Source organism: Camelus ferus, chromosome 23, assembly GCF_009834535.1.
Source record: "Camelus ferus isolate YT-003-E chromosome 23, BCGSAC_Cfer_1.0, whole genome shotgun sequence".
Classification (NCBI taxonomy): Eukaryota; Metazoa; Chordata; class Mammalia; order Artiodactyla; family Camelidae; genus Camelus; species Camelus ferus.
The window spans coordinates 14,818,333-14,842,751 of NC_045718.1; the positions used below are offsets into that span (position 1 = coordinate 14,818,333).

The window sequence follows — 24,419 nt, forward strand, 5'->3', positions numbered from 1 at the left end:
CAGGAGCCCACTGCTTCTATCACACAGGGACACTCACTGCCTCTTCAGGATGCTCGCCTGTAAAGCGGGGCTGATAACACTCCCTCTGTCTGCAGCACTGAATTCTCAGGAAAACATGAGCCGTGCATCCCCAAAAACTTTGCGGAGCACTAACAAATACTGAATTCACATGATTTAAAAAAAATCACCCGAGGGCAGGCCTGCCGTCCTTAGTTTACAAATTATGGAGTTTAACCACAACCTGTGGAACAGGAAAGGATAATTTCCCAGATTCAGGCTAAACTAAACCCCTAGCCTCTTAGGCCTGAGCCCAGAGTCCCTCCCTGTCTCTGCAACTCTCTCCGGCAAATATGCAAATTCCCACCTGCCCCCTGGGGGCAGTTCCATCTGGGCTAAACAAACAGGAGTTGGCATTAATTATTCATGTGGTCATTTATTATTCTCCTGTCCCCAGGAAACTCCCAGCTGCCCTAAAGGGCTTTGAGGAGAAGGGGGTGTGAAGGTGCAAACCAAAATATAAGCCACTTTGTTGTGTCCTGGTTGTCCCAACAAAGGTTGTCAAATGGATGGAGGATGAGGAGGTGGGGCGGAGCAGGGAGAGGTGATGGGAAGGCAGGGGGATGGCGAAGGGGGCACCAGCTCTGCCTACCTGCTGATCCAAATACTCTAGGTTTCTTTGCAATTGAAGGTCTAAAAGTTCATCCTACCCGGGAGCCCGAGGCCCAACGGGAACACAAACAAACAGGAACACGACAGAAGAAAACAATAAAAAGGAAGCAAAGCGGTTAAGAGTTAGCTGGGCAGCGACAAAGGCCTCTCTGACCTTGAGGAGCTCTGGGGAAGGGAAGGGATGAGGATGCGGGCAGCCACAGAGGCCGCCTGCTGGACGCACCCAGCGAGAGGAGGGACATACCCTCGTGGCTCCCGGGTGGGCCTGGCCCTCCTGGGAAAGGAAAGCACCATTGCGTCCATCTAGCCAGCACTTCCTAGCAGCTCTCTCTGACTTCTCTGGAAAATTCCATTGTTTTGGGAAGGGTGCATTTGCCGGGTGTCAAGGCTACAGAGTTTGGACACTGGCAGGGGAGAGTCAGAGGGAGCGGGGTCGGTCAGCCACAGGTCTCTGGGGACAGGGATGTGCCGGGTGGCTCACTGGTTCTCCCCAACCGTTCAAGTGGAACATCTGTGTCTAGTTCTCCGAGTGGACAGAAAATTTCTCAGGAGAACAAATTCCAGGAAGAAACATAAGTAGAAAGGGGAGAGAAAGTAGGAGGAGACACAATATGGGAAATTTTTTTCCTCAGTCCCATCTCTCGTCTCCTTCCCCAAAAGTGGCATTCAAGGCAAGGACAAGCTGGAAGCAAGTAGGCTTCGTGGGGAGACTAGAAGATTGTGCCTGTTTTGGGAGCTCTAGCCTGGCTTTTCTTCCCAGCCCATAACCTAAGCTCCCTTAGGAGAGGAGGTCCAAGCCCCCTGCATGCTGGAGAGGGGGACTGTTCTGAGGTCGAGATGATGGGGACATTTCACATTTCCAGATCTCGTCCCTGCTCCTCTACCGTGTCACAGAGGAGGAGGGGTAACAGGCAGCAAACTCCAAATCAGAGTCAGAGCCCAGGCCAGGTGGGAGGCGGTATCCAGAGGCTGCCCAAAACCAGAGGAGCCAGGAATTGGGCATGGAGCGTCCCTGCGTCTGCCCTAGCTTGGCCCCGCCCTGGGAGGAGAGGTCTTGAGGGGAGGTGGGCTGGGAGGAGAGGACATACCATCTTATCGTGGACCGTGGGGGACGGTGGGTAGTTGTAGGGGAACAGCCCTGCAGGGACTGGCCGCCTGTCTCCCAGGTAATCATACTGGAAGAGAAAGGGGAGTGGAGAGGTGAGGGGGTCTGGCTGGGACAAGGACTTCCCCACCAACTGAAGTTCAAGGTTAGGGATGTTTGTATCTTGTCCCAGAGCAGATTTCAAACTAAAATGGACAGCATTTATGCACTGCAATATCTTTGCAATGATCTGTCCAGGTCCTCGAGATTTGACAAGATAGAACCTCTCTGCCCTCTTATATAGATTTAGGGTTCCTGGCAGAGCCTGGGGACAGGCACAGAGAGCAGTGTTCCTACTCAGGGGCAAAGCAAAAACCCCAAGGCAGCTCTCCTATGGACAGAACCACAGGGCTAATGGCTCCCCGGGGGCCGCATTGCTGGTCCTGCTGACACGGCCCGGTGACTCCACATCCCCAGATGCCCTTGCATCTCCACTTCTTCTCAGCAAATGGACTTAGGCCTCTGGGGGACCTCAGGGGATGAGGAAGGAAGGGAAGGCTGGTGGCTCACCTTGGGGGAGCTGATGGATCGCCTCATCACATAGGCAGCAGGGTCAGCATAGATGTCCTCACTGCGAGGTGGCAGCCGCTCAAAACGGGCACTGGGTGAGCGGACGGGGGAGTAAATGCGGGCGCGGCTGTAGGAGCCCTGGCTGGGCGAGCGGGGCACGGAGTGGGATCGGGGCTGCAAGGACAGGCGGCGCAGGGAGCCGGAGGCAGCATCCAGTTCATCATAATAGACGGGCTGCCGGGAGGGGCTGGGGATCCAGACGGTGCCGTCCTGCCGCCCATAGCCAGCAGGCTCCTTCCACTCACGCAGCTGGAAGGCGGGGCCGCCTCCGTTCCGGAAGGAGTGACGCTTGTCCTCCAGCGCCCAGGGCGGGCTGATCCGATCGTAGGCCGGCATCGAGCAGATGCTGTCGGGCCGCACGCCTGGCGGGTAGTGCTGGTAGTCATCAGGGTACTGGGAGGAGTAGGGGTTGTAATACTCAGGGACCCTACGGGACACGGGGTAGAACCTGGAGGGACTGAGAGACAGAGAACACTGTAAGTAAGCCAGACAACATGGGCACGTCCCCAGCCACCTGCCTGTGCCCCGGCCCCACCTCCATGTCATCCAGCCTAGAGCAGATCTGACTAGGTGGTGGAGACCCGGGCTGACCCTCAGAGCCCAGGCACTGAGTCCTGTTTGCAAAGGTGCAAGGGAAGGCCCACCCCCAAAGCCCCCTCCCTTAACCAGCTCCTTGAGGACAGAAATTTCACCATTTAAAGCTTCCATCTTTGTCTCTTTAAAATGAAATACCCCTGGGGAGAAACTTGAAGCCTTGTTAGCCATCTCTATCTCAGCGTGAACCAACTTATCAGATCCTTTCCAGAGAGGCAAATAGCAGAAGGAGTACAAAAGCACCAGACACCCGGAGCTGAGCAGCAGACCAGCACAAAAGGGAGGCTTCCCTGATTTTATGATCTTGTCAAGGACGGAACCAGTAGGTTCTTGGGACTTAACCCAAGTGAGGCGCTCTCCTCAGGGCAGGCCAGCCCAGCAGCCGTGAGCTGCCCTCCTGAGGCTGCTACCTGCAGCCCCTGGAGCTGCCCAGACCCCCAGGGAAGGCGTGGCAGCCCCGCTTGCCCTGATGATGAATGCAATCAGATCCAATAAATGTCTTCAAATCTCTGAAAGCCAGTCACTAGATAAAGAAGATCTAGAGGGCAGAACTAGGACCAATGAGTGGCAACATTTTGTTTCTGTTTTTAAAACTGCATATAAATAATGGTTTTCAAACAATTAGAGCCATTCAAAAACGGAGCGAGTTGGCTTGGCGGTTAGTTAAGTCTTGTGCTGGTAGAAACTCAGGAACAGAGGATGTGGTACAAGGGATGGAAGTAGGGACGGTGTCTGCCTGGAACAGCTTTAAAGCCTGATGCTATGACTGCCTGCATGTTTCAGGCCACCCAGCGTCCTGGCAGAGGCCCTGGGTGCCCTGTCCCTTCCTCTGAAGGAGGTAGGCAGAGAGATCAAGAATCAGGGGCAGAGGCAAACCCTACAGATAGACCATGGGGCAGGAAAGAACTCGGGCAAGCGAGAAATCCTGGGGTTTTCTTAGTTTCTTCCCAACTCAGCCTGGCTCCCAGCAGGTTTCCAATGGAGGGTACCTCCATGTCACTCCCCTAGCCCGGGCTCCCTGCCGGAACACCAGCCTCACCTCCGAAGGTCTTCAGGAGGGGGCACCCCTCGGCGCAGGTTCACCCACTGCTGAAGCTGGTTCATGGAGCTCTTGCGCTGGGCGATTTTGTCGGGGTTGACTCGTGGCGGGAAGCTCTGCCGGTGCCCCCCACTCTCTGAGTCCTGAGGCGGGAAGGCTGTGCTCCCTGGCCGGCTGGGGGAGCTGTACTGCCAGCCGTTGGGCTGGGTGGGCCGCTCCCCACCCCCGGGGACCCTTGGGCCCTCGGGGTAAGGGCTGCCGGGCTCCGAGCCTGGTCCTGGGCCGGTGTGGACGCCATTGGCTTTCACCAGGGGCTCGCTCTTGACTTCAGGCCTCTCGGGCCTCCGCTCCGCCTTCTCGCAGCCTCGGCCATCACCCTCCCCTCGAGTCTTGGCCTCCGGTTCAGACTTGGGGAGGCTGTTGTGAGGCGGCTGGTGGTGGTGTTTGCTGGGTGGGATGTTCTCCGAATCTGGCTTCTCGTGGCTGCGGGATGCCAAGGGAGATGTTGTCAGGGACTCCAGCCCAGCATGGAGTTGGGTGGTGGTGGGGAGACTGGGAAGGAGAAATGGAGTAGAGACAGATGGGAAGGGAGACAGCAATGGAAACAGGATTCAATGAATTATAATTCTGTTTCCTAAATCCTACCATTTTATCTTCTTGCTCCAGCCTGGACAACTGTAAAACACAATTCCAGCTTGCCTGTGCATATGTGCCTGCCCTGGTCCTCTTGGTCCACTCCACCGGCCACTCTCCACTCCCTTCTGCTGACCCACCTGGAGTCCAGCCTTCAAGCTGTGGTCAAGACTAACCTCACCCATACCAGGTCTCCCCTGCAGTCTGTCCCTGAGCCAGGCCCCAGACTTGATATGCACTGCACACTACACATGACAGGAACCTCTCTGATGTCTCAGCCGCAGAGGCTGGTCACAGGTCAGAAAGTTCCTTAACCTCCACGAGTCTCGGGCCCCTCACTGGCAGGATGGATAAGATGGTACCTCCCCTCATAGGACTGTGAGATCAAACAAAGCAGGCACGTCAGGGGCTGAAGCTGTTGCCCCAAACGTCACAGGCATAGAGACATGCGAGTTCCCTGCCTCCAGAACAAACTTCCTCCAGGCCTGACGTTCCGTTAGAGTTTAAGCTCCGTGAGGTAGGACCACATCAGACTCTCCTCCCTTGCTTTCCTAGCACCCTACATGGTGCCTTACACATTTCTACTTCCAATAAACATTTATGAAACGAATGAGTACGCCCCTTGGTTGAAGCGAAGATAGCAGCTCATGACAACGTCCTCCCTACACCCTCCCAAATTCAACATATGCCAGCATCCTTGTTGAGACACCGCTTGGTAAACATTTCCAAGTCATGTAGGTAGACTTGAAGTCTACACTGTCAAACCTCCTTCTGCTGGATCCTTGATCACATCTCACTCAAGACTCCACACCCAGTTCAAGCAGAGACAGGCGCTGAGGCTCCGGGTGACGGTGGGATGAGGTGACGACGGGAGCACTCAGATGCTGAGTGCTTACTTTACATACACTACCCAGTCCTCACAGCAACCCCCGAGGTCGGGTTATCATTCTTGTCTTTGAGGTTCAAAGGTCAAGAAGCTTACACCGAGGTCACACAGTGGGAAAGCAACCAAGTTGGGATTCGAACCCGATTCCCCCTTCCCACAGAGGCTGTGTGCTTATCAAAACAAGCAAATGACCCTGGCCTTTGGCTCCTGGCCAGGCCCTGATGGAACCTGGCTTCTCTCTTGGCCTCCACCAGCTCAGAGAGAACAGGAGAAGCGGGTCAGGGGAAGGAGGCTGCAGGCTCTGAAATCACCTAGCCAGGTACCCTGCTGGGAGGCAAGGAGCCAGTTCACACGTTCCCAGGGGTTCAAGCCCATACGCTGGGTTCAGCCGTGGCATAGAGGTGATGCTCCTTCACTCCTCCTCTCTCTAGCACTCCCCACGCCCCCTGCCGCACTCACTTGTGGCGCGCAGCTTGGGGCACCGACTTCTGGGCTGGAGGGATCTGTACCCGGGCAGCCTCCCCCATGGCCTGGATCCAGGCCTCCTGCTCCTCGGGGCTCTCGGCACTGAAGAAGTAGGTACGGACCCCAGCATGCTCAGCCTGTGGGGAGAGGCAGTGCGTGGAACTGGCCCCGGCCTCGTCCAGCCAGCACACAGTCACCTGCGGGGAGAAGACACCCCCACCCACAGAATGGGTGGTCAGGCAGGCCGTTCCCATGACCTGTAGCTCTCTGCCCCGCGTGGAGCTCAGGGCAAGGCGAGGGGGCCCACAGGTGTCCCAGGTGCTCCAGCTGGCGCCCAGGTATCTGCCTTGATTAGCTCTCTGGACACCACTAGGCAGCCCAGTAGACAGGTAAGCTGACCTGCCCCAATGGAGATGATTATAAGCAGGGGGGACAATTACCACACCCGCTCTCCCATCAGGTTCCGTCTGAGATTTGATGGACAATGACCTCACATGTGGGAGAGATGCCCCCAACCCCAAGCACACGCCCGTCTTGGCCCCCGTTTGGCCTCTGAGGAGTCAGCACTGTCCCTTCTGTGCAGAGGGACAGCCGTGGGCACACGGGGGGACACACACAGACAGTCGGAGCACGCTACCTAGTTGGCGGCCACAAGCGGGCGCGGCAGGCGGGAACCCAGGAGAGAGCTCCTGTCCAGAGGAGGGGTCCTCACGCGGCCAGAAGGAGGAGAAGCAGAGAACAGGTCAACCGAACACCAGAGGGAGAGACAGGAGATGACGGGACAGGGATGTTGAGGAGCAGAGGGAAGTGGGGAGCTATTCAGACCAGCCCCTTCTACTCAATGGCACCGTTGGGACCACAGCACCCAGCAAGGCCCAGTTCAGCCCACCAGGAGCAGGGGTGGAGAGCTGGCACCGGGCAATCTGGGCTGGTGGTGGAGAGAAGGCAGGGCACCCCGGTACTAACTCTAGCTCTGCAATTGCAGACCACTCGTGGTTTCGCTCTGGCCTTCACTGATACATCTGTTTGATGCGGGGGGGGGGGGGCACCCAGTGAAATTTCAGGCTCTGAGGCCTCAGGGAAAAGATGCTCCAGGGCGAGATTCCTTCTGGGAACTCCAAATACTCCCCAGGTGAGACCCTCAATCTCCCAAAAGCAGCAGCTGGCTTTGTGCATCCCACTCAACACAAGAGATCCCGATGTGACTATGCGTCTCAGACGTGAACCTCACTTTGGCCCTGACCCTCCGGAGGCTAAGTCCTGGGGGTAGGAAGGAGAGAAGGGCTCCTCTGACCAAGGACCAGGCTCTCCTAAGTAGCAACGTCAAGTCCACACCCTCCAAGAGCTTTCCCAGCCAGACTTCATCTACCTCGGTGCCTTCCCCAACACACTTCCTTCCCCAGGAGCCATGGCCCAGTGAGGGAGCATCTAACTCCTCTAGGTCCTGCCAGTCCCCACCCTCCAGCGGCAGGGCCCACCGTGTGGGCAGAGGCAGGGAGATGCTGACAAAAAGCCAGTGAAGTTGTAAGGAGGCATCTGGGGTTGAAACTGCACAGGGACATGGAGAGCAGGGGTGCAGACAAGCCCTCCAAAGTGGAGAACACAGGGTTATTGTGGAGGAGAGAGACACACAGAGGGGACTAGCGGGTGTGTCCTGGGCTGGCAGGAGTGGGCTGCAAAAAACTAATTTGCCAAGTGTCTAGCGACTGTCCTGTGTGTGCAGAGCTCTGCTCTGGGCACCGGTCACCAGGAAAGCAAAGACATGCTCTCTGCACTTGAAGAGCTCATGATCAAGCCGGAGGACAAAGCATGCCCATGGAAAAACAAGAAGCGAGCAAAGCATGGGAACAACAGCTTGTGACAGGGGAAGGCAGAGGGCCTGGGAAAAGACAGGACAATCGATGGGGCGCCAGGAGGGGACACCAGCCTGGAAGTGCGAAAGGGGACCAGAGAATTGAGGGAGGTGCCCCCATGGGGCGAGGCCACAGAGCCTCCATGGAGCTGTGTTAGGGAGAGGTTAAGGCATTGAGCAGCCAGCTGGGTGGGAACCGTGATGGCTCGTTACTGGCCAGCCGAGGGCTTCTCTTGGTGGCCGCAGCAGGACAAGCCTCCCATCTGTCTCATCTCCCCTCCCTTCCCTGGGGAAAGGCCACTGAATGGCCACAATTGGAACCCTTTGTGGGTCACAGAGCACAGCCCTGAGAGTTGGGTTTTAAAGAGGCAGCGCACTCCTCAGGGAAACGGGAGGGAGGGGAGGAGCTGATGGGCGCAGAGGCCCGGGGCTTGTGGAGGTGGAGTGTGCCAGTCACTCCAGACGGTGATCTGCCGTGGGCTGCCGGCAGAGCTCCGGGCGCCAGTGTGCGCGTGTCTGTGCACAGGTCTGGAGGGGAGGGTGAGACAGCCCGTCTGACTGTGTGGGTGTGTGTGTGTGTCTGTGGATGGCAGGACTGTTTGTTGTTGGTTAAACAGCCTGTTTCTACTTCCCCAGCTACAACCCAGCTCCCGGGAGCCAGAGTGTTCATCTGCAGACAGGACCCTGGGAGGCTGGAAACTAACTATGTGCCAAAGTCTCTCCCGGTTCCCCCGAGCGGCACCTGTGCTTCTGTCCACCTGTATTCTGCGGCCAGGGGACCAGAGCTGAAGGACAGAAAGGGGCAGCATCTCTGGGACCCCAGGAGCTCAGACACTGCCCTGGAGTGACCTGCGGGTTTTCAGGGTCTTAGGCAGCAATTCCCAACTAGGGGAGAGAGGGCTTTGTGCTAAGAAAATGCACAATGGTTGATGTCATAACTTTATATTTGGAAAATGAGAAAGAACCTATGATCTTTCGCATCATAAAATACAGAAAAGGGCATGGAATATTTTTTATCGTTTTTAGTGGGCCGTGAATTTTTAAATGTGGAAAAATACTGGTCTAGGATGAGCTGCAGCAGCTCAGTTTTGATGGGTAGATCCCTGCACCCAGGGGTCCCAAGAGTTGTGCTCAACAGGCAGGTGAGGGCCATCTCCCTGGGCCCTTATTCCCCCCAAACTGTGCCTCAGTGAAGCTTGTAGCTCTTGATTATAATAAAACTCAATTCCTAATTTTCTCTGAAGATTGAAAATTGAGTAAGTTTGACTAGGCGTCTAGTTCCCTAGGCACATGGTGGAGTGGAAGACTTTCCAGAATGAATCTCAGAACTATGCCAGCCCACAGCTCCTGCCTCCGCTGGATTTCCCAGGTGCCACTGGGCAGAGGGTCCATGGGCTCAGGACGTAGCCATTTCTCTCCCAGGAAAGACTGTGGGACCAGCGAAGCACACCTCTACAGGCTCCCGCTGGGGAGGATTACCCGCCCGATCCCTGAGAGAGGAGGAGGGTGGCCCGTCCCGGCTCCCGTAAGCCTCACAACAGCCAGCACTGAGTTCAGGGACCACTGCCTGCTCCCTCCCCCACCGCCGCCACCGCCACCACTCGGGGTTTCCTAAAGGAGGTGGTTCTTGATCCTGCTCCAGGCCCTCAGGCTCTAGAGGGGCGGGCCTCCCTGCGCCCCCTGGCCTGGGAGAGGAAGGCCAACTGACCTTAAAGGTGTGTTTCCGGCTGATGTTGTCCGAGGGCTGCACCGCGGCCACCCGGAAGCTCAGGAGGGGGATGCTGCCCAGAACGCTCTCCTCCTTCTCGTCTGTTGCAAAAAGAGGCTCAGTGAGGCGCGTGTGTGCACGCGCGCAGCGGGGAGGGGAGCGGAGGCGCGAACCAGCCCTGCTGCGACATCCCCAAATACTCGCTGCTCATTTACTGTGTGTCAGGCACTCGGGGCCACCACACGACCACACAGGGCATGGTCTGCACAGCACCAAAGGGCACGCTCCCTGCAGCTGGGGAACCGGGGAGCGTGGCCACTGTGCAGACACTGTTCTGGACACGAGGACTTAGAGGTGAATGCGAGAGGGGTGGCGCCCACACTCAGGGAGCTTACATTCCAGCACACGAGCGCACACGCACGTAATGGCCGACACTGTGGAGCGCTTGCTGTGTGTCAGGCGCCGCCCCACGTTAAAGCCTTAGCGGATTTAAGCCGCTCAACAACCCTACGAATGGGTACTGTTGTGACCTCCACTTTCTAGGTAAGGAGGCTGTGACACAGAAAGGTTATGTAATTCGTCCAAGGTTACTTAAGTGGAAAGTGGTGGATGGGTCTTTAGCCCATGAAGTCTGATTTCTGAGCTAGCATGCTCCCTTCCGCAGTACCTCTCCCCATAAGATAATCCCAGCAGCGCTGCCGGACAGGACAGCGATGGGAGGGCACAGTAGAGTGGACACTTGCTTCTTTGGCTCTGGCTCCTCTGGGTAGCTGTCTCTGAGGTTCTCCCAGCAGCTGGCTTTGTCCTCTCCTGACAAAGTCCCTTTACAGTCCCCAAGTCTGCTCGGGAAGACATGCCCCTGCATGGCCTCCCGGGCCTGCTGGTCCCCGGGATCAGGCTAACAATTCAGGCTGTTGCATAATTCATCCTGGATCTCTGAAGGAGCCTGATGGATTAGCTAGCCGGGCCCCAGCTGTCAGGAGGAGACCAGAAAGAGCAGGGGGTAGGGGGGTGCTGTGTGGGAACTCTGAGCTAGGGGCCAACTGGAAGGCCATGGCAAGACCCTCCCCACTTCCCTGGGATGGCTCTTTATTCCCAGGGGCTGGAGACCCTCTAAAACCCTCAACTAGGGTTCAGGAGAAATCTCTTAGGGGTACAGACTCCACTGGCCCCCTCTTCGCTCTTATTCATCACCTGTACAAGCTTCTCTGCCGGCGGTCCAGATTCCTGTGCAGACCCCAGCTTGGGACCCAGAGGAAGGGCTAAGCTGAAGGAAGAGGAGGAGCTCAAGGCTGGGAACCCAGAGCTTCTTCAGGAAAGCAGAGGCTGTCATTCCCAGGAGGAGATGGGCCCCCTGCCTGCGTGAGTCCAGTGTTTAGGGGGTGTCCTGAGAGCTCTCAGTGGATAGTGACCCTCCCATCGCCATGCCCCATGATATCAGAGCTTTTTAAGGTTCTGTCCTCACGCCAGGCCCGGAGTGTCTCCTCTGCAGAGGACCCCCCACCCCTCCTCCAGCTTCGGTCACACTCTGGCTCCAGAGTGGCCCCATGTCCTGGGGCCTAGCCTGAGCAGATTCTTCTCCCTCAATCTCAGGGTTCCCTCTGGGTAGAACCTGCACATGCAGCCCCCACCTGATCTCTCTCCCCAGGGTTCAGGTGGCAGTGACTCAGGGCACAGGGACAGCAGCGCTGTGGGGGGTCACCGGGTACAAGCTTTGTTTGCCAAAGTTAATGATTCACTGAATTGCACCCAGGAGGCTGAAGAAATCGGGGCTCTGCCTTTCCCAGGGCATGGAGGAAAAGGACACAGCCACTCCTGCTGCAAAATCATTTCACCCTCTCTCCTCCTGGTACCCAAGTCGGTCTCCTCGTGCTGCATCAGTGTGATGGGACCATCGCTGTCATCAGCCCTCACTAGTTCCCTCTCTGCCCTCCTTTACACATTGTTGCTGTTCGTATTTTAAAAATAACTTCCTAGAGGCTGCTGCACCAGTTATTAGATCTTTGCCCTCCTTTTTTTTTTTTTTTTTTTTTCAGACTGGGGAGGGTAGGCAGTGAGCACTGGGGCAGCACAGAGGGCAGAAGCTGGGGGATATTCATTGATTCCACATTGCCTGAGCACCTACTATGTGCCATGTGCTGTTCTGGGTGCTGTGGATACAGCAGTGAACTAAAGTGACCAGGACCTCCTGCCCGCACAGATAGGATCCTACATTCCAGTGGGACAGGAGGCTGATCAACATACAAGCTCCAATTAGCAGGTTATCTACTAGTGGTGTCTAGACTAAACCTTCCTCTTCTTCGTCCTCTTCCTCTCCTTCCCATCCCCTCCCCTGGACTTTACCATCTGTCATAAGAATGTCTTGTTCATCCACTGCATCACCAATCAGAACCTAGAGCTCTGCGTGAATCCTAGTAAGTACTTGGTAAATATCGCTGAATGTGAAAAGGGCAAGGGAGCTTTGTCTCTATCCCACTGTCACGCCCGCTGGTGCTGGAGACCACAGTGGGGATACCTGCCCCGGCGCCTCCCAGAAGTGTGCATCCGAAACAGAGCCCAGTGACAGGGCGGGATGAGAAAGGCTCTCCGCAGCCCCGGCCCGACCAGGGGCCAGCTCACCTTTGTAGTAGAAGAGGCAGCGGTCCACCAGGACGAACCAGCGCTTGTTCCACTGCTTAACCCCGGAGCTGGCCTGCAGGACACATGGAGACAGACAGGAGGGTCTGTGAGCTGGGCGTGCAGTGGAAGGACAGCGGCCCTGTTGTAAGGACAGCCTGCCTCGGGTTGCAGCTCTGCCACTGACAAGTGGCAGCAACCCCCTAGAGCCCTCAGAGGCGGGGACGATGTGACATTACTGCCTGTGACCTTCCAGCCCTGTCATTCCAGGCCTCAGTGCCTCCCCCAGGGAAGACAAACAGGGCAGTGATGAGCCAGAAGGAGTGAGCAGAAGGGCGGGCAGGGGTAGCGGCAAGGTCAACGGGCAGAACTGCAGGGCCCCTAGACTTACAGGGGACACCCTCGTCCCTTTAGAGCAAGACTGACTGAGCCAGCACTGCTCCGACAAGGCTGGTGTCCTCACACGTTTTAAAGTCATTGCGTCTGCCTGTCAGGAAACCTGGCTGGACTCCCAACTATGACATTAATTTCTCTGTGTGATAAGGGGAAGATACTCAACTTCTCTGAGCCTTTATAAAATCAGGAGATTTGTTCACAGGGATACACCACTATAGGTTCATGGGAGGACAACACGGGAAAATATACTCGGATCATTGTAACTACAGAGGAATTACGGCGCTCTGAGGACAAAGCTGGAGGTCACGGTGGGCAGAGTGGCAGAGGAGGCCTCACCTGCTTGGAGAGCCAGCCTGCCTTGGTGACAGGAGCATTGGGGTTCCGCTTCATGGAGTGGGAGCGCTTGCCGAAGGCGATGGCCTTGCGGGATGTCCGGGTCGCCTGGGGCAGCAGAGAGAGAAGCCACCTTAACTTACTCGCCTCCTTCCTGCTCCGACTGTGACTGCGAGGCGACCACCCTTGGTGGGAGCTGCATCGCTGCAGATGGGGGCCGTCACGGGAAGAGGCCCAGGTGAGAATCTTCGATCTGTTACTGATTCAAGGGCACGGACTTTCAATCCTTTGGCTCTTTTCTTACTGCTAAGATGGGGCTCAAAATAATAGTCCCACCTGTCTCACAGCGGTGAGGGTTTTGTTTTTTGGGTTTTGTTGGTTTTTCTTGAGGAGAAAACAAGATTTTTTCATGTCGCTCCTGTCCTGTCCTGCTAACCTCACCCCTCACACGCTCACAGCGCTTTCTCAGAGCCGCTCAAGTGCAAGTGCACACCGACATCGTCCTCCTTCAGTCCTGTTCATTCTATTTTTAAGGGGGAATTTTTTTTTCTTTTTTACTTTTTTTTTTCTGTTTTGGGGTTTTTTTCCTTTCTGAGTTACAGTCAGTTTACAATGTTGTGTCAGTTTCTGCTGTACAGCACGATTTTTCAGTCACACATGAATATACATATATTCATTTTCATACTCTTTTTCACCATGATTACTTTTTCTAAAATAAGGGTTTTTTTTAATTAGTTTAGTTTTTCTTTTTCTTTTTCTTTTTCTTTTTTTTTTTTTGCGGGAAAGGGGTTGGAGGTGATTAGGTTCATTTAATTATTTTTTTAATGGAGGCACTGGGGATTGAATCCAGGGCCTCGCGCGTGCTAAGCGTGCCCTCTACCACTGAGCTCTACTCTCCCCCGTCCTGTTCACTCCTGAAGGTCCAACACACCACAGAGTAGGGAGGATGCACGGGCCTTCTTGTAGCTCTTTATTGCCACAGGGACACCACCATTCCTCCCCACCTTCTGGCAACAATCTCTCTCTCTCGAAGCACCGCTGATCTTTCTCTGTTTAGCCCTTCTCCCCACGATCAGCTTCTGGATCGTTCTTTCAGTGTCTAAGGATCTGGATATCCATCATCCCCTTCATTCTAACTCTTGCCATCACTGTCGACAATTTTATTGTTCCACAACGAAAGAAGAGGATGACCCACCCAGTGGTCTAACTTTCAACTACCCTGATGTCCTCAACAACCAAATCCTCCACCTCCACCCCAGCAGCTCCCCCTACAGCTACACCCTAGACCTGGCCAGCCCTCAAGCCCCTTCCCCACTCACATCATCGGTTTTCGTACCCCATCTTCGGCTGTCTCGTTCCATCACTCAACCACAGCAGCTTTTCTACTCCACTGCTACTCCCAGCTCCTCAATCCTTCCCCTTTTTTCCGGGACTCATCAGCTACCTCCTGGTGTTAGTTATTTCCCTACAAAGCCTAGACCCCCTGACGGACTAGATTGACTGCACCCTCAAACACCCCATCCACTGACTTTCTGCCTGATCCTCTCTGAAACCCCAAATCCCAGATTAGCCAAATTATCCCCCGTCCCTGCACTCACAGCCAGACTATGGTGCTGCTGAAGAAAAATCACACCATGGTGCAGGGGAGGCCACCGTGGCCCACCCCAATCCCAGCCAGGCTCAGCCCCACACAGCAGCTCCAATGTACACCCTCTCCATTCTCCCAAGCCTTGTGACACCCCACCTCTGCCTCCCCGACAGTGGCCTGGATCCTCCCCCTCAAAAAAATTGAGATAATCAGACACGTACTTCCTCAATTTCACACCCGTTTACCTAGAAAATTACTGCCCTTAGCACTACCCTTGTCTCTTTCCATTCAATGTCAAAAGAAGAGGCGTCCTTCGCCTTCCCAAGGCTAACGTGTCCCGCCCGCTGTCTCCTCTGGGGCTCTGCTTCACTGATAATCTCTCTAGCCTGTCTTCATTTATTCCTCCTCCACTGGCTTCTTCTCCTCAGCAAACGCGCCCAGGTCTCTCCATCTTAAAGCACCTCTCTGCCTCTCTCTCCCTCTCCTCGCGCTCTCTGTCACACACTCACAAACACCTGGTGGCCCCTTCGCCCTACACCCACTGTCCACCGTCAGGTAACACCTCCCTCCCTTCTCTCTCTTTCTCTCCAGAGACAGGCTACAGAGAAAAGCCCTGACTTCCTCTCCTCCCTTTATTCCTAACCCCGCCCCCCCCACCACCTCTCTTCTGAAATGGTTCCTGCAACGTCACTGAACTCAGGTCACTCGGTCCCTGATCATGAACCTTTCCGTCCTTCCTGAAACCCTTCTAGTGGCTTCCATGACAGTACTCTTTCCTGTCCATCTGTAGCCCGTCCTCCTCAGTCTCCACCTCTCCTCAAAGCGCTGGTGGTCCTCAAGCTTATTCTTTTATTCCCACCATGCACCACACCTGTATAATCTCACGCATACCCCTTGCCTCAGATATTAGCCATGGGCTGCAAACTCCTAATCTATAGCTAAGACCACTCTCCCAATCCCAGTCCATTGGATAACCAGTTGTCCAACCAGGGTTGAATAAACTCCAAAACCAAACTCATCCTCTTTCTAACCAAATGTGTTCTTCTGTATTTCTCATCTGGGTGAGTGGCCCAAACCAGAACTCTGACCCACTGCCGCCGTCCCCTCCTCCCCGCAACTCCTTTACACAAACAGGTCTATGGGGCCGATGAGTCCACCTTCTTCAGGCTTCTCAAGCCTGTTCTTTCCCCCCAAATGCCACCGCCGTTGCCTTGCAGGTCCCCTCTTCTTGCTGTCTACCCTCTGTAACAAAGTAAGGTTTTCTTTCTGAGACACAATATTAATCACATTACTCTCCTGCTTAAAATGTCTCACTACCTCTCATCATTAAGAAAAGAACTCAGATCCTCAGCACAGCACACAAGGTCAGTTCGGTAAGATCTGGCTGGGCTGTCACCCACCTTTGGCCACTGCACCTGACAAGGCCCCACCTCTGGTCACACCAAACTCCACTGGTTCTCCCCCATCCCCCTAGGGTTCTGCTCACCTTGCTCCCACGTCCACTATCAAATCCCAATTCATCCTATAAAGCCCAGTGCAGGTCCCCCTGCTCCACAAAACCTCCCTGTTCCCCAGAGTACTCAGAGGCTCCCTCTTCTCAGTACATTGTCGGAGTCTGAAGCTTGGCGCACCGCAACGGAGCTGTGAGTCTTCCATCTCCCTCCCTAGTCTGCATTCCTTGTAGAATCTTTGTTTTGCTCATCACTTTGTCACCAAAGCCTAGCAAGGTGTCCAGCTAAAAATAAGCACTTAGTAAATACTTGTAGAAGGAAGGAAAGAAGAAATTGGGGTTTATTGCAAAATACCTCCAAAACGGGGGAATGAAATGACTTTCTGCAGTTTACTAGTTAGAAAAGTCAACATATAATGGTGGAGATCAACTATCTGAAGAAGTCATCACCACACAGAGAACAGGCGAGCCCCTCAACCTTCCCGTTCTCTCAGTCCATCATCTGGCATGGTGTCACCTGCTCTCGGCAGCCTGCACGCTGCTCCCAGGAGTTCACTGCTTCAGCCAGTCTCCTGCCAACCTCTCAGCACCCTCACCTCCTCATCTTTCTGCCACAGCTTCCCAGCAACCCTCAACCTTAGGTCAAGCCAACCACCTGCCGGGCAAAGCACACTGCTGGAGGCAAACCACACACACCTGTGGACGGGAGCCGCCAATTCGGTCCAGGACCTCAGATGATTCTTCAATACTATCAGGCAACATTCCAAACATCCCTTGTTGATCGCTGATCCCTGGACATATTCTCCACCCACCCTACTCTTCTCGGCAGAAAACCCTACCTCCTGCTTCCCTGCGCAAGTTGGAAACATCAGGTCGGAATGTCTTTAACTTCCTAGAACCCCACCCCCAGCTGCGTGTAACTTCTACACGCAGCCTCAGGAAGAGGGTGCCTCCCCGCTCTGGGCTGACAGCACCTCTGGGTCTGACTCCTCTCTCCAGAGATACATGACTCATTGGCTGTGCCCTTTCTCCTGAAACTATCTACTGGGTCATTCCCCTCCTGCCCTGAACATCTTACAACAAAACGAACAAAGAACACCTCCCTCCATCTCAAGGATCTCCAAGCTCCCGCTCTCCACCCCATTTCCCTTGGCAGCTGAGTTTCTTTAAAAATATCTTTTTGGAAATATTTCAAACATTTCAGAAAAGCTGGGACTGAATCACCATTTGTGCTGTTGTTTTTTTCCCTCTAATAAAATATGACAAACAGAGCTGAACCGCCCTTGGGGCCCCTCCCCGATCTCATTACCTTTTCTTCCTCCCTAGAGGCAAGCACTGACCCAAAATCCACATGCCTGCCCAGGGAGATGCGCTCGTCCTGCAAGTTCATCTATAAAAATGTAGTCTTGCTTTTCCTGTTTGTACATTTTACATAAATGGTATCATACTTTTCATAGGCTACAACTTGCTTTTTACTCAACAATATGTTCTCAAGATTCATCTTCATTGCACACCTAGCTCCAGTCCATTTTTGCTTTTGGAAGAGCCCTCCATCTGATGACTATACCACCATTTATTGTCCAGTTTCTTAGAAGAGCAGTTTCTACTCTTCAGCGTTCCTGCATCTGCCCTCCCATTTGCCCTCTCCAGTTTGTCTTTGTCTTCTGCCCTCCTTGCACCGCTGGAACTGCTCTTGTCAGGGTCTCCCGTTACCACGATGTTGCTAAACTCCAGGGATGCTGTCAGCCCCTATCTTCCTGGACCTCTTTGCAACATTCTTCTCTGCTTACTTCTTCCTCCCTCCTCCCTTTCTGAACTTCAAGTTGACGGGTCCTCCTTTTGCTCTTCTCCAAGATCAGAGGTTCTCGGTGCGGGTGGGGCAATTTTGTCCCACAGGGGACATCTGACAATGTCCAGAGGGACATTTTTGGTTTCACAGGACAGGTGTCACTGGCGTCTAGTGGGTAGAGGCCAGGGATGCTGCTCAACGTCCTGCAGTGAAAGGCTAGTCCCACAGCACAAAGAATTATCCAGCCCAACATGCTAACAGTGCTGAGGACCCCGGTTCAGACGTCGGTCTTCTCTAAGGTTCTGGTGTGAGCCCTCCTCCCCTCCCGCTCTCCACAACCCCTGCCTCACCTCCACCTGCTCTTCGGAGCCTGCAGAAACAGAGAGGTAGGCCAATACCCAGCCGCTTCCTAGGGTTCCTGCCCCACGGCCTGCCTTGGGGGCCAGACTCACCCGGACACTGGGCCGCTCCGGAGGGACCTCGGACACCATGTTGTGGTTGGACAGGTCACTGTTGTTGGTAGCCGGGCGCTTCCCACCTGCTTTATTGGACATGTCCAAGGCCGATCTGATTCCAAGTTGACCAGATAAGAAAGAGACTAGTGAGAACCAAGAAACAATGGAAGCCACCCAGCCCTTTCGCCAACCCTGCCACTCACTGCCCCCGCATCAGCACAAAATTAGGTCCCCTATGTGCTTCTCGGGGCTCATCTCAGCTTCTGCCACTGCTCCTCTGAGATTATATGCCAGTAACCCTGGATAATCTCCTTTTTCTTTCCCACAAATTTATTTAAAAAACCTAGAGTCTAGGACTCTGGAACTCTGTTTCTTTTTAATTTAAAAGACCCAGTGGCCCAGTGGACTATGAGAAACATTTAATTATTTTTTTCCCTCTCATTTACTGAGGTCCACAGTGAGGAGAATTAGCATTGGGTCCTTGATTATATCCCATCCTCACACTACTGCCCTCAGAGGCCCCTGGGTGACGGATATGCCAACCTTAGGTCTGCCCCACTTGTTTAACTCAGCCCATGGGATGCACTGACCTGAGCTCTGCAAGATTCCAGGAAAAGTGAATGAGAGTTCAAGGCAGATGGGTCTCAGAAGTTTCTAGTACTCAGAACTGCGGTGAGCGATCCTAAATCCCTCCCGCTCTCCTTTCTGTCCCCACTTCCCCGTCCCTCCCTCTTCCCAGCTGCACAACAGCAGCAGGGTGATGGTGGTTAAGGAGGAAAAGGCGAAGCAGCAAGTCGGGGGCAAACGTACGTTTTCAAGTCAAATTTTTTGTTTTCTTCTGGGACCTGGCCAGTCAGTGGGTGTAGAAATGTGTTCCGTCTTTCATTATGGCTGTAGAGGCAAAAAAAGAGAGCGAGAAGTTGTGGTCAAGACGAAGAAGTCAGAGACACAGGCCAGAGGGTGGACAGTCCCTGGGCAGTGGCAGGGAAGATGACCCCACAGGAGATTGTCTTTCTGTCCTCCAGCAGGACCGTGAGTGGCAAGAGGGAGGGCTGACCTATGGAAGCAGCAGCTGCAGGGGGTCTGGCTGGGGAGGACACCTTTTCCCGACAGGCAGCATCAGTTACTTACTGGAGATCCCCAGCCTGGAAAGAAGCCCCACTTAACCCTTTCAGTGGCCATCCTGGGCATGTCTGGGCGGAGGGGGGAGGGGCTCCAATAATCAAGACTGCGCATGGCTGGTTCCCTCCCAGGGGCTCCACACAAAAACTGCTCACTCATTACTTGCTGAAAGAATTCTCTTGTGACCTTGGACTCCTTCCTCTCCTGCTTTATGTCCCATCTCTTTCTTTCAGTGAAATGAGAGATTCAGAAATTCCACCCTTGAGCTTAGGCTGGGCCCCACGCCCACTCCAAATCCTGGGCCTCCCCGTTGAGGGGCTGAGCCATGTAGCTGAGACCTCAGGAGCTATCTGGTATGGAGGTTAGGGCTGGCTCAACAGTCAGATCTAATTAAGGGACACTATGGCCAGGGAGTGGGGTGCTATGGGGACAGTCTGCTGGACGGCAGCGGGGGACACGGACCAGGGGCGGGGTCTGTGCAGAGGCAGATGGGAGCAGTACTGTGGAGGACCTCCTCTGGGAGGTCCTGCTGTGGCTCTTCTGGCCATCAGGCTAGTTCCCTGGCGGCTCTGCAGGGAGACCGTGGAGGAAGGGCAACAGACAGAGCTTAGAGAGGGGCTGGTGCAGAGGGTCTAAGTCGTAAATGGCAGCCATTTGAGATGGATTCTGCAAGCAGAGGACCACCTGGCAGGAAAGCTGTAGGAGATTCAAGCACGCAGCCAGTGGGGGGCTGGAAGAGTTTTAAGGTCTCCGTCACCCACCCACTCCCCTTGAGAGATACTGTGAGAGCCCAGAGCATGCTCAGTCCACCCCCAGAAGCAGGCGCTTGGATGGAGCCTGCCGAGGCTGCACCGAGGCTCCTAACACGGGGCCACCAGGCACTTCCACAGCGAAGGGCCAGCACTCTGCTTGGCAAGTGGCAGGTCAGCTAGCACCAGGGGAAAGAGACCTCTGTGTGGTCCCTTCAGCTGCATCAGAGGTAAAATAACCTCTGGAGAGCCCGTTTCCTTAGCCCAGGACACGTCCCAGCCCTTAGGCTATCTGCTGAAATTAAAGATAATATCAAAGGGTTTTTTTTTTTTCAGCGTCCAAACCAGTCATATTCAGATTGAATCCAAAGACACGTACTAGACAGAGAAGAACAGTGGGCAGTGGCTACAGCCTATGTGGAAATCCCGGTTTTGCATCCTGGACTTGCCGGCCAGGACCCTAAACCTGGCCAGTATCCACTCGGCCTGGGTTCTAACTCTAGCACATTGATAACCTGCTCCCTGCTTCTCAAACTCTACTCCTCCCTCCTCCCCAGGTCCAATAAGGATGCTCTTCTCAACTCAGCCACAGGGAACCTTTGCAAGGAAGAATAGTTACTTTCAGTCACCCTCATCCCTGGCTCTGCCCCATCTAGGGGTAGTGGGGCAGGCAGGCAGTCTGTGACCAGTAAGACCCTTGAGGCACCAAGGTCTCTTGTTTTCCAATGGCACAGATCATCTGCCCCCCTGACACCACCAGTCCCCTTTGGCCCATTCTGCTCTGCATGTTCCCCATGCTAACTCTGCTGGAAACTTTCCTGCAGGCACTGGTACAGACAGACAGACGAACAGACAAACAGACACACACACAGAGGCACACACACAGTCTGCTGTCAGCCGGCACAAGTCTTACAGGGGACACTAAATTGCTCCCTGCCCCAGACTTTCCAACCCAGCAACCCCTACCAATGACATCCTCACTCCATCCCAGCGCTACCAATTTCAAAATAGCTTCCCCTTCACAAGCACTGCAATGCAGCATCCATTGACCTAACTACTGTTCCTTCTCCAGGTCACGTCAGGCCAGCCCCTCACTCTGAAGCCCCCGGATCCGATGAGCTGCCAGCTCAGTTCTCACTTAACTTGACTCACGGTTCACTGAAGAAATCCCTACCTGACCCGTCGATCAGCTCGAAACTTCAACATCTTTTTGGCAGCTTTGTCCCCTGTTTGGCAGCCTCAGAGGACCCGCCAGCCACCCTGCTCGGAACCATCCCTCTGAGAAGTAAGTCCTCGGTCCCGCTCCTAGTTCCGTGGCCGAGCTCCAGGCGCGCAGCAGCTGGCACTGCTGGTTCCCCTCCTCCTGGCTCCGGTGCTGGGGAGGGGGAGGGCCTCTCCCTGGGTGGTGGTAGGGGTGCCCAGGTGCCCTAGGGGGCCTGTGGCTTCCCAGCACTCAGCCGGAGTGCTGCCCGGCAGAGTCCTGGAGGCAGAATAAGCGAGCAGGGCACAGCATCCTCTCAGCTCAGGTCCCCGAGGAGCAAACGCAAACACGGAGAAACAGATGCTCGCGGAGCAGGTGTACAACTTCCAGGTAGTCCGACCTCGCTGAGCTAAGGACACGGAGTAGCTGGGCGGGCGGAGGCATCTGAAGCTGCCTCCCTGTCTGCACGGCGCAAACCCATGCCAGCCCCACCTGCAGGAAGACAGCCCCCCCTGCCTCCCCAACTCCTAGCCCAGAACACAGGCCCCGGGGCTGAAATCCACCTGCTTCAGAGAGACCCTTCCCATCCCGTGGGCACAAGGGTTAAAGGAAGCTCCAGATTCACGGGCTGCTACTGCCTGTTGTCGCCGACGCCGAGCAGCTGAGACTGACCGACCGAGTCTCCTCTCTCTCCTCTCAGCCTGCCCAGCCTTCTGTACAGACGGGAGCAGAATGAATGAGGCTTCTCTGCAGCGTCCCCCTGCACGCTCCCTTTACACATGGCCCCAGGTTGCCTGTCCTCTGCGTGGGGCAGCCCAGTGGGTGAGGAGCAGGCGGGCGTGGGTGTCGTGGAGCTGGGGCTGGTGGCGAGAACTAGCTTCTTTGCTAGCTTGAAATGGAAGGAAAGCTTCTTCCCAGAGCTTATGAGGAAAAGGGTAGCAAATGGGGCTCAGAGGGGGTCACCATGTGTTTATTTCTGAAAATCTTCCCAGATGCCATATGATAAATTCCAGCTGGAGACTGTCAGATCTGCTCAGGCAAGGAGGTTTGCATTGTCACTAGCCACTCTGAACTCTCCAGAGACTGAAGATGGCCACATCTCCCCTTTCACAATGTCCTCCGTGTCCTAGGGTGCAAGGGCCCTCCATGCAGGGGCCTTCTGAAGCTCATCTCTTCCATGCCCCTGCCTCCAGGCAGGTCCGCTCTCCAATCAGTCTCACTGAGTGCCTTGGTTGTCTGAGAAGGGTTCCAGCAAAGGAGGCTCCAGACCCACAGTCACCTTATACTGCCAAGATTTTTGTTTTTGATATCAAATTTCAGTTCCTCTGACTTTTGATATTTTTCCAGTTTTGTCTTCGGATGACAGAATCCTGTCTGACCAGCGTGGTTCTTGTCAGCAGCACCAGGCACTCTGTTGACGTCATAGTCTGTTGTTATAGCAATTCTGTGATGTCAACAGACACTGAAAAGGAGGAGCTAATCTGATTTTTGAGGTTGAGGACAGAACTCAGTCAGAGAAAAATGCAATGAGTGACTCGTAAAGGACAACATTTTTATTTAACCCATGATGAGACAAACTGGTCAAATATAGCTGGGGGTCAACAGCTGCTGATTTTTAAGCAACGGATCCTAAATCCAAAAGGTCAATATGTTCAGCTATTTAGTGGTACTTCTGCAGATGCTTTATCCTGGTGACAAGAGGCTTGAACCTTCCAGATCCTACCTCTCCCTGTCCCTAATCCAGCTACTAGAGCCCTGCTATGGTTATGGAGAGCTGGGCCCTCTCCTGATGCCTGCTTAGGACCTCTGCCTGTGCACAGTAGGCGCCCAATAGATATTTGGTGAATGAATGAATGAATGAATGAATGAACGAACAAAAGAAAGTCCCTGTGATCTGATTTAGTTTCTAGCCACCTACCTTTGGAGCTTGACATTCTATTACCAAGGGCTTCCCTATCTCTGCTCTCTCTTAAAAGTAATTACTTCCTCTCCATGAAAGCAGCTCTGTTTCTGCCCCCTCACCCCTTCACTCAGCTCCCCTGCCTGGCTCCCCCTTGAATATATAGCTTGGCTTTGATCCATCTTCATTAGGAGGGGAAGAAAATTAAGCTCATCTGCACAGGAGGAAGGGGCAGAGGTGCACTGGGAAATGAGTTTTCTTCCTGTAGATGGCAAAAATATCCTCTTTCCCTTCAAGTTGAGCTCAGGGGCCTCCCACAGCCTTTGCTTAACTTGCAAGTTAAATTACATCTCCCATGCCTGGTGAAGATAGCGTGAGGGAGGAGGGGTTGAAGGCTCAAGGGTTTCCCATGCTTGCTGAGAGCTCTGAAATCCTCAGGATTAAGTGAGCACACAGAATGCCTGGCTGGAGTGCTTTTCCTTTGCTACTAAACTGCACAGATGACGGGTTTTCATTAGGTTAGACATCGAGAAGAACTTACCAGGTGTGGAACATTAAAAAAAAAAGGGAAATAGGGACAGGTGATCAATTTTTTCTCTCCTCTTCCCTTTCTTTTGGGATGTCAAAGGCCTCCGTTTCTCAAGGGCAAATGATTATGAATCCACGTCCAAATGGACCTCTCAGATTCCACCCAAGGGAGGGGAGAACCTCAAGCAGTAACGGAGATTTTGCAATGGAGGCAGGAGCATCTATAAACTCCCAGGCTGCCCACTAGGTAGTCACCTCATCCACTGTACCTACGAAGGTGGTCCCAATGGCAGTGCCATCCATGGAAAGAGAATTTGGCAGGACCAGGTTTTCAGTCCAAGGTCCAATGTGACCTGAATTCTTTGGCCCTTAGTTTTCTCATGTGCAAATGAGGTACCTTCTAATTCTATGCAATAATAGATGTAAACTTTCAAACGCGAAATGTTTTATGCACAAGAGATAATGGCTATGATCATCCTGATCATTTTGCTTAAAAACAAACCAAGAAATATGCCAGGTGTCAAAGCTAGAAAAAGCACAAAATCTCAGGCGTAACGTGGCTATGGATGGCACAGGGGCTGGGCATGCGGGGACTGGCGTTCCAGAGGTGCCCAAAACAATAAATTATAAAGAAAACAGCTAGATGCGCTCCATTTTCTAAGCATTTGTCCCTCCATCTAGTTAGGGATTTTCTACAGTTCAAGAGACATTGTAGCCTCTAAGGACAGGCAC

The 24,419-nt window shown here is 54.1% G+C and overlaps 1 protein-coding gene across 24 annotated transcripts in view; it reads right to left on the minus strand.

Annotated features, from left to right (window-relative positions):
• Window positions 1-24,419, minus strand: part of PLEKHA6 (pleckstrin homology domain containing A6) — a 137,149-nt gene that overhangs the window by 22,018 nt on the left and 90,712 nt on the right. For 12 of the 24 annotated variants that reach the window (XM_032466959.1, XM_032466956.1, XM_032466961.1 and 9 more), the window contains 10 exons: window positions 18,998-19,078; window positions 18,185-18,299; window positions 12,909-13,013; window positions 12,180-12,252; window positions 9,561-9,661; window positions 5,995-6,197; window positions 4,017-4,568; window positions 2,324-2,840; window positions 1,758-1,844; window positions 650-703 (listed from right to left, as the gene is read on the minus strand). In XM_032466959.1, coding sequence (XP_032322850.1) covers window positions 650-703; window positions 1,758-1,844; window positions 2,324-2,840; window positions 4,017-4,568; window positions 5,995-6,197; window positions 9,561-9,661; window positions 12,180-12,252; window positions 12,909-13,013; window positions 18,185-18,286 — 1,794 coding nt within the window. In that variant the 5' untranslated portion in view covers window positions 18,287-18,299; window positions 18,998-19,078. Of the gene's footprint in view, window positions 1-649; window positions 704-1,757; window positions 1,845-2,323; window positions 2,841-4,016; window positions 4,569-5,994; window positions 6,198-6,637; window positions 9,515-9,560; window positions 9,662-12,179; window positions 12,253-12,908; window positions 13,014-18,184; window positions 18,300-18,997; window positions 19,079-21,232; window positions 21,793-24,419 lie in introns of those variants that run through there. The other 12 variants (XM_032466954.1, XM_032466950.1, XM_032466945.1 and 9 more) reach the window with 10 other exon arrangements.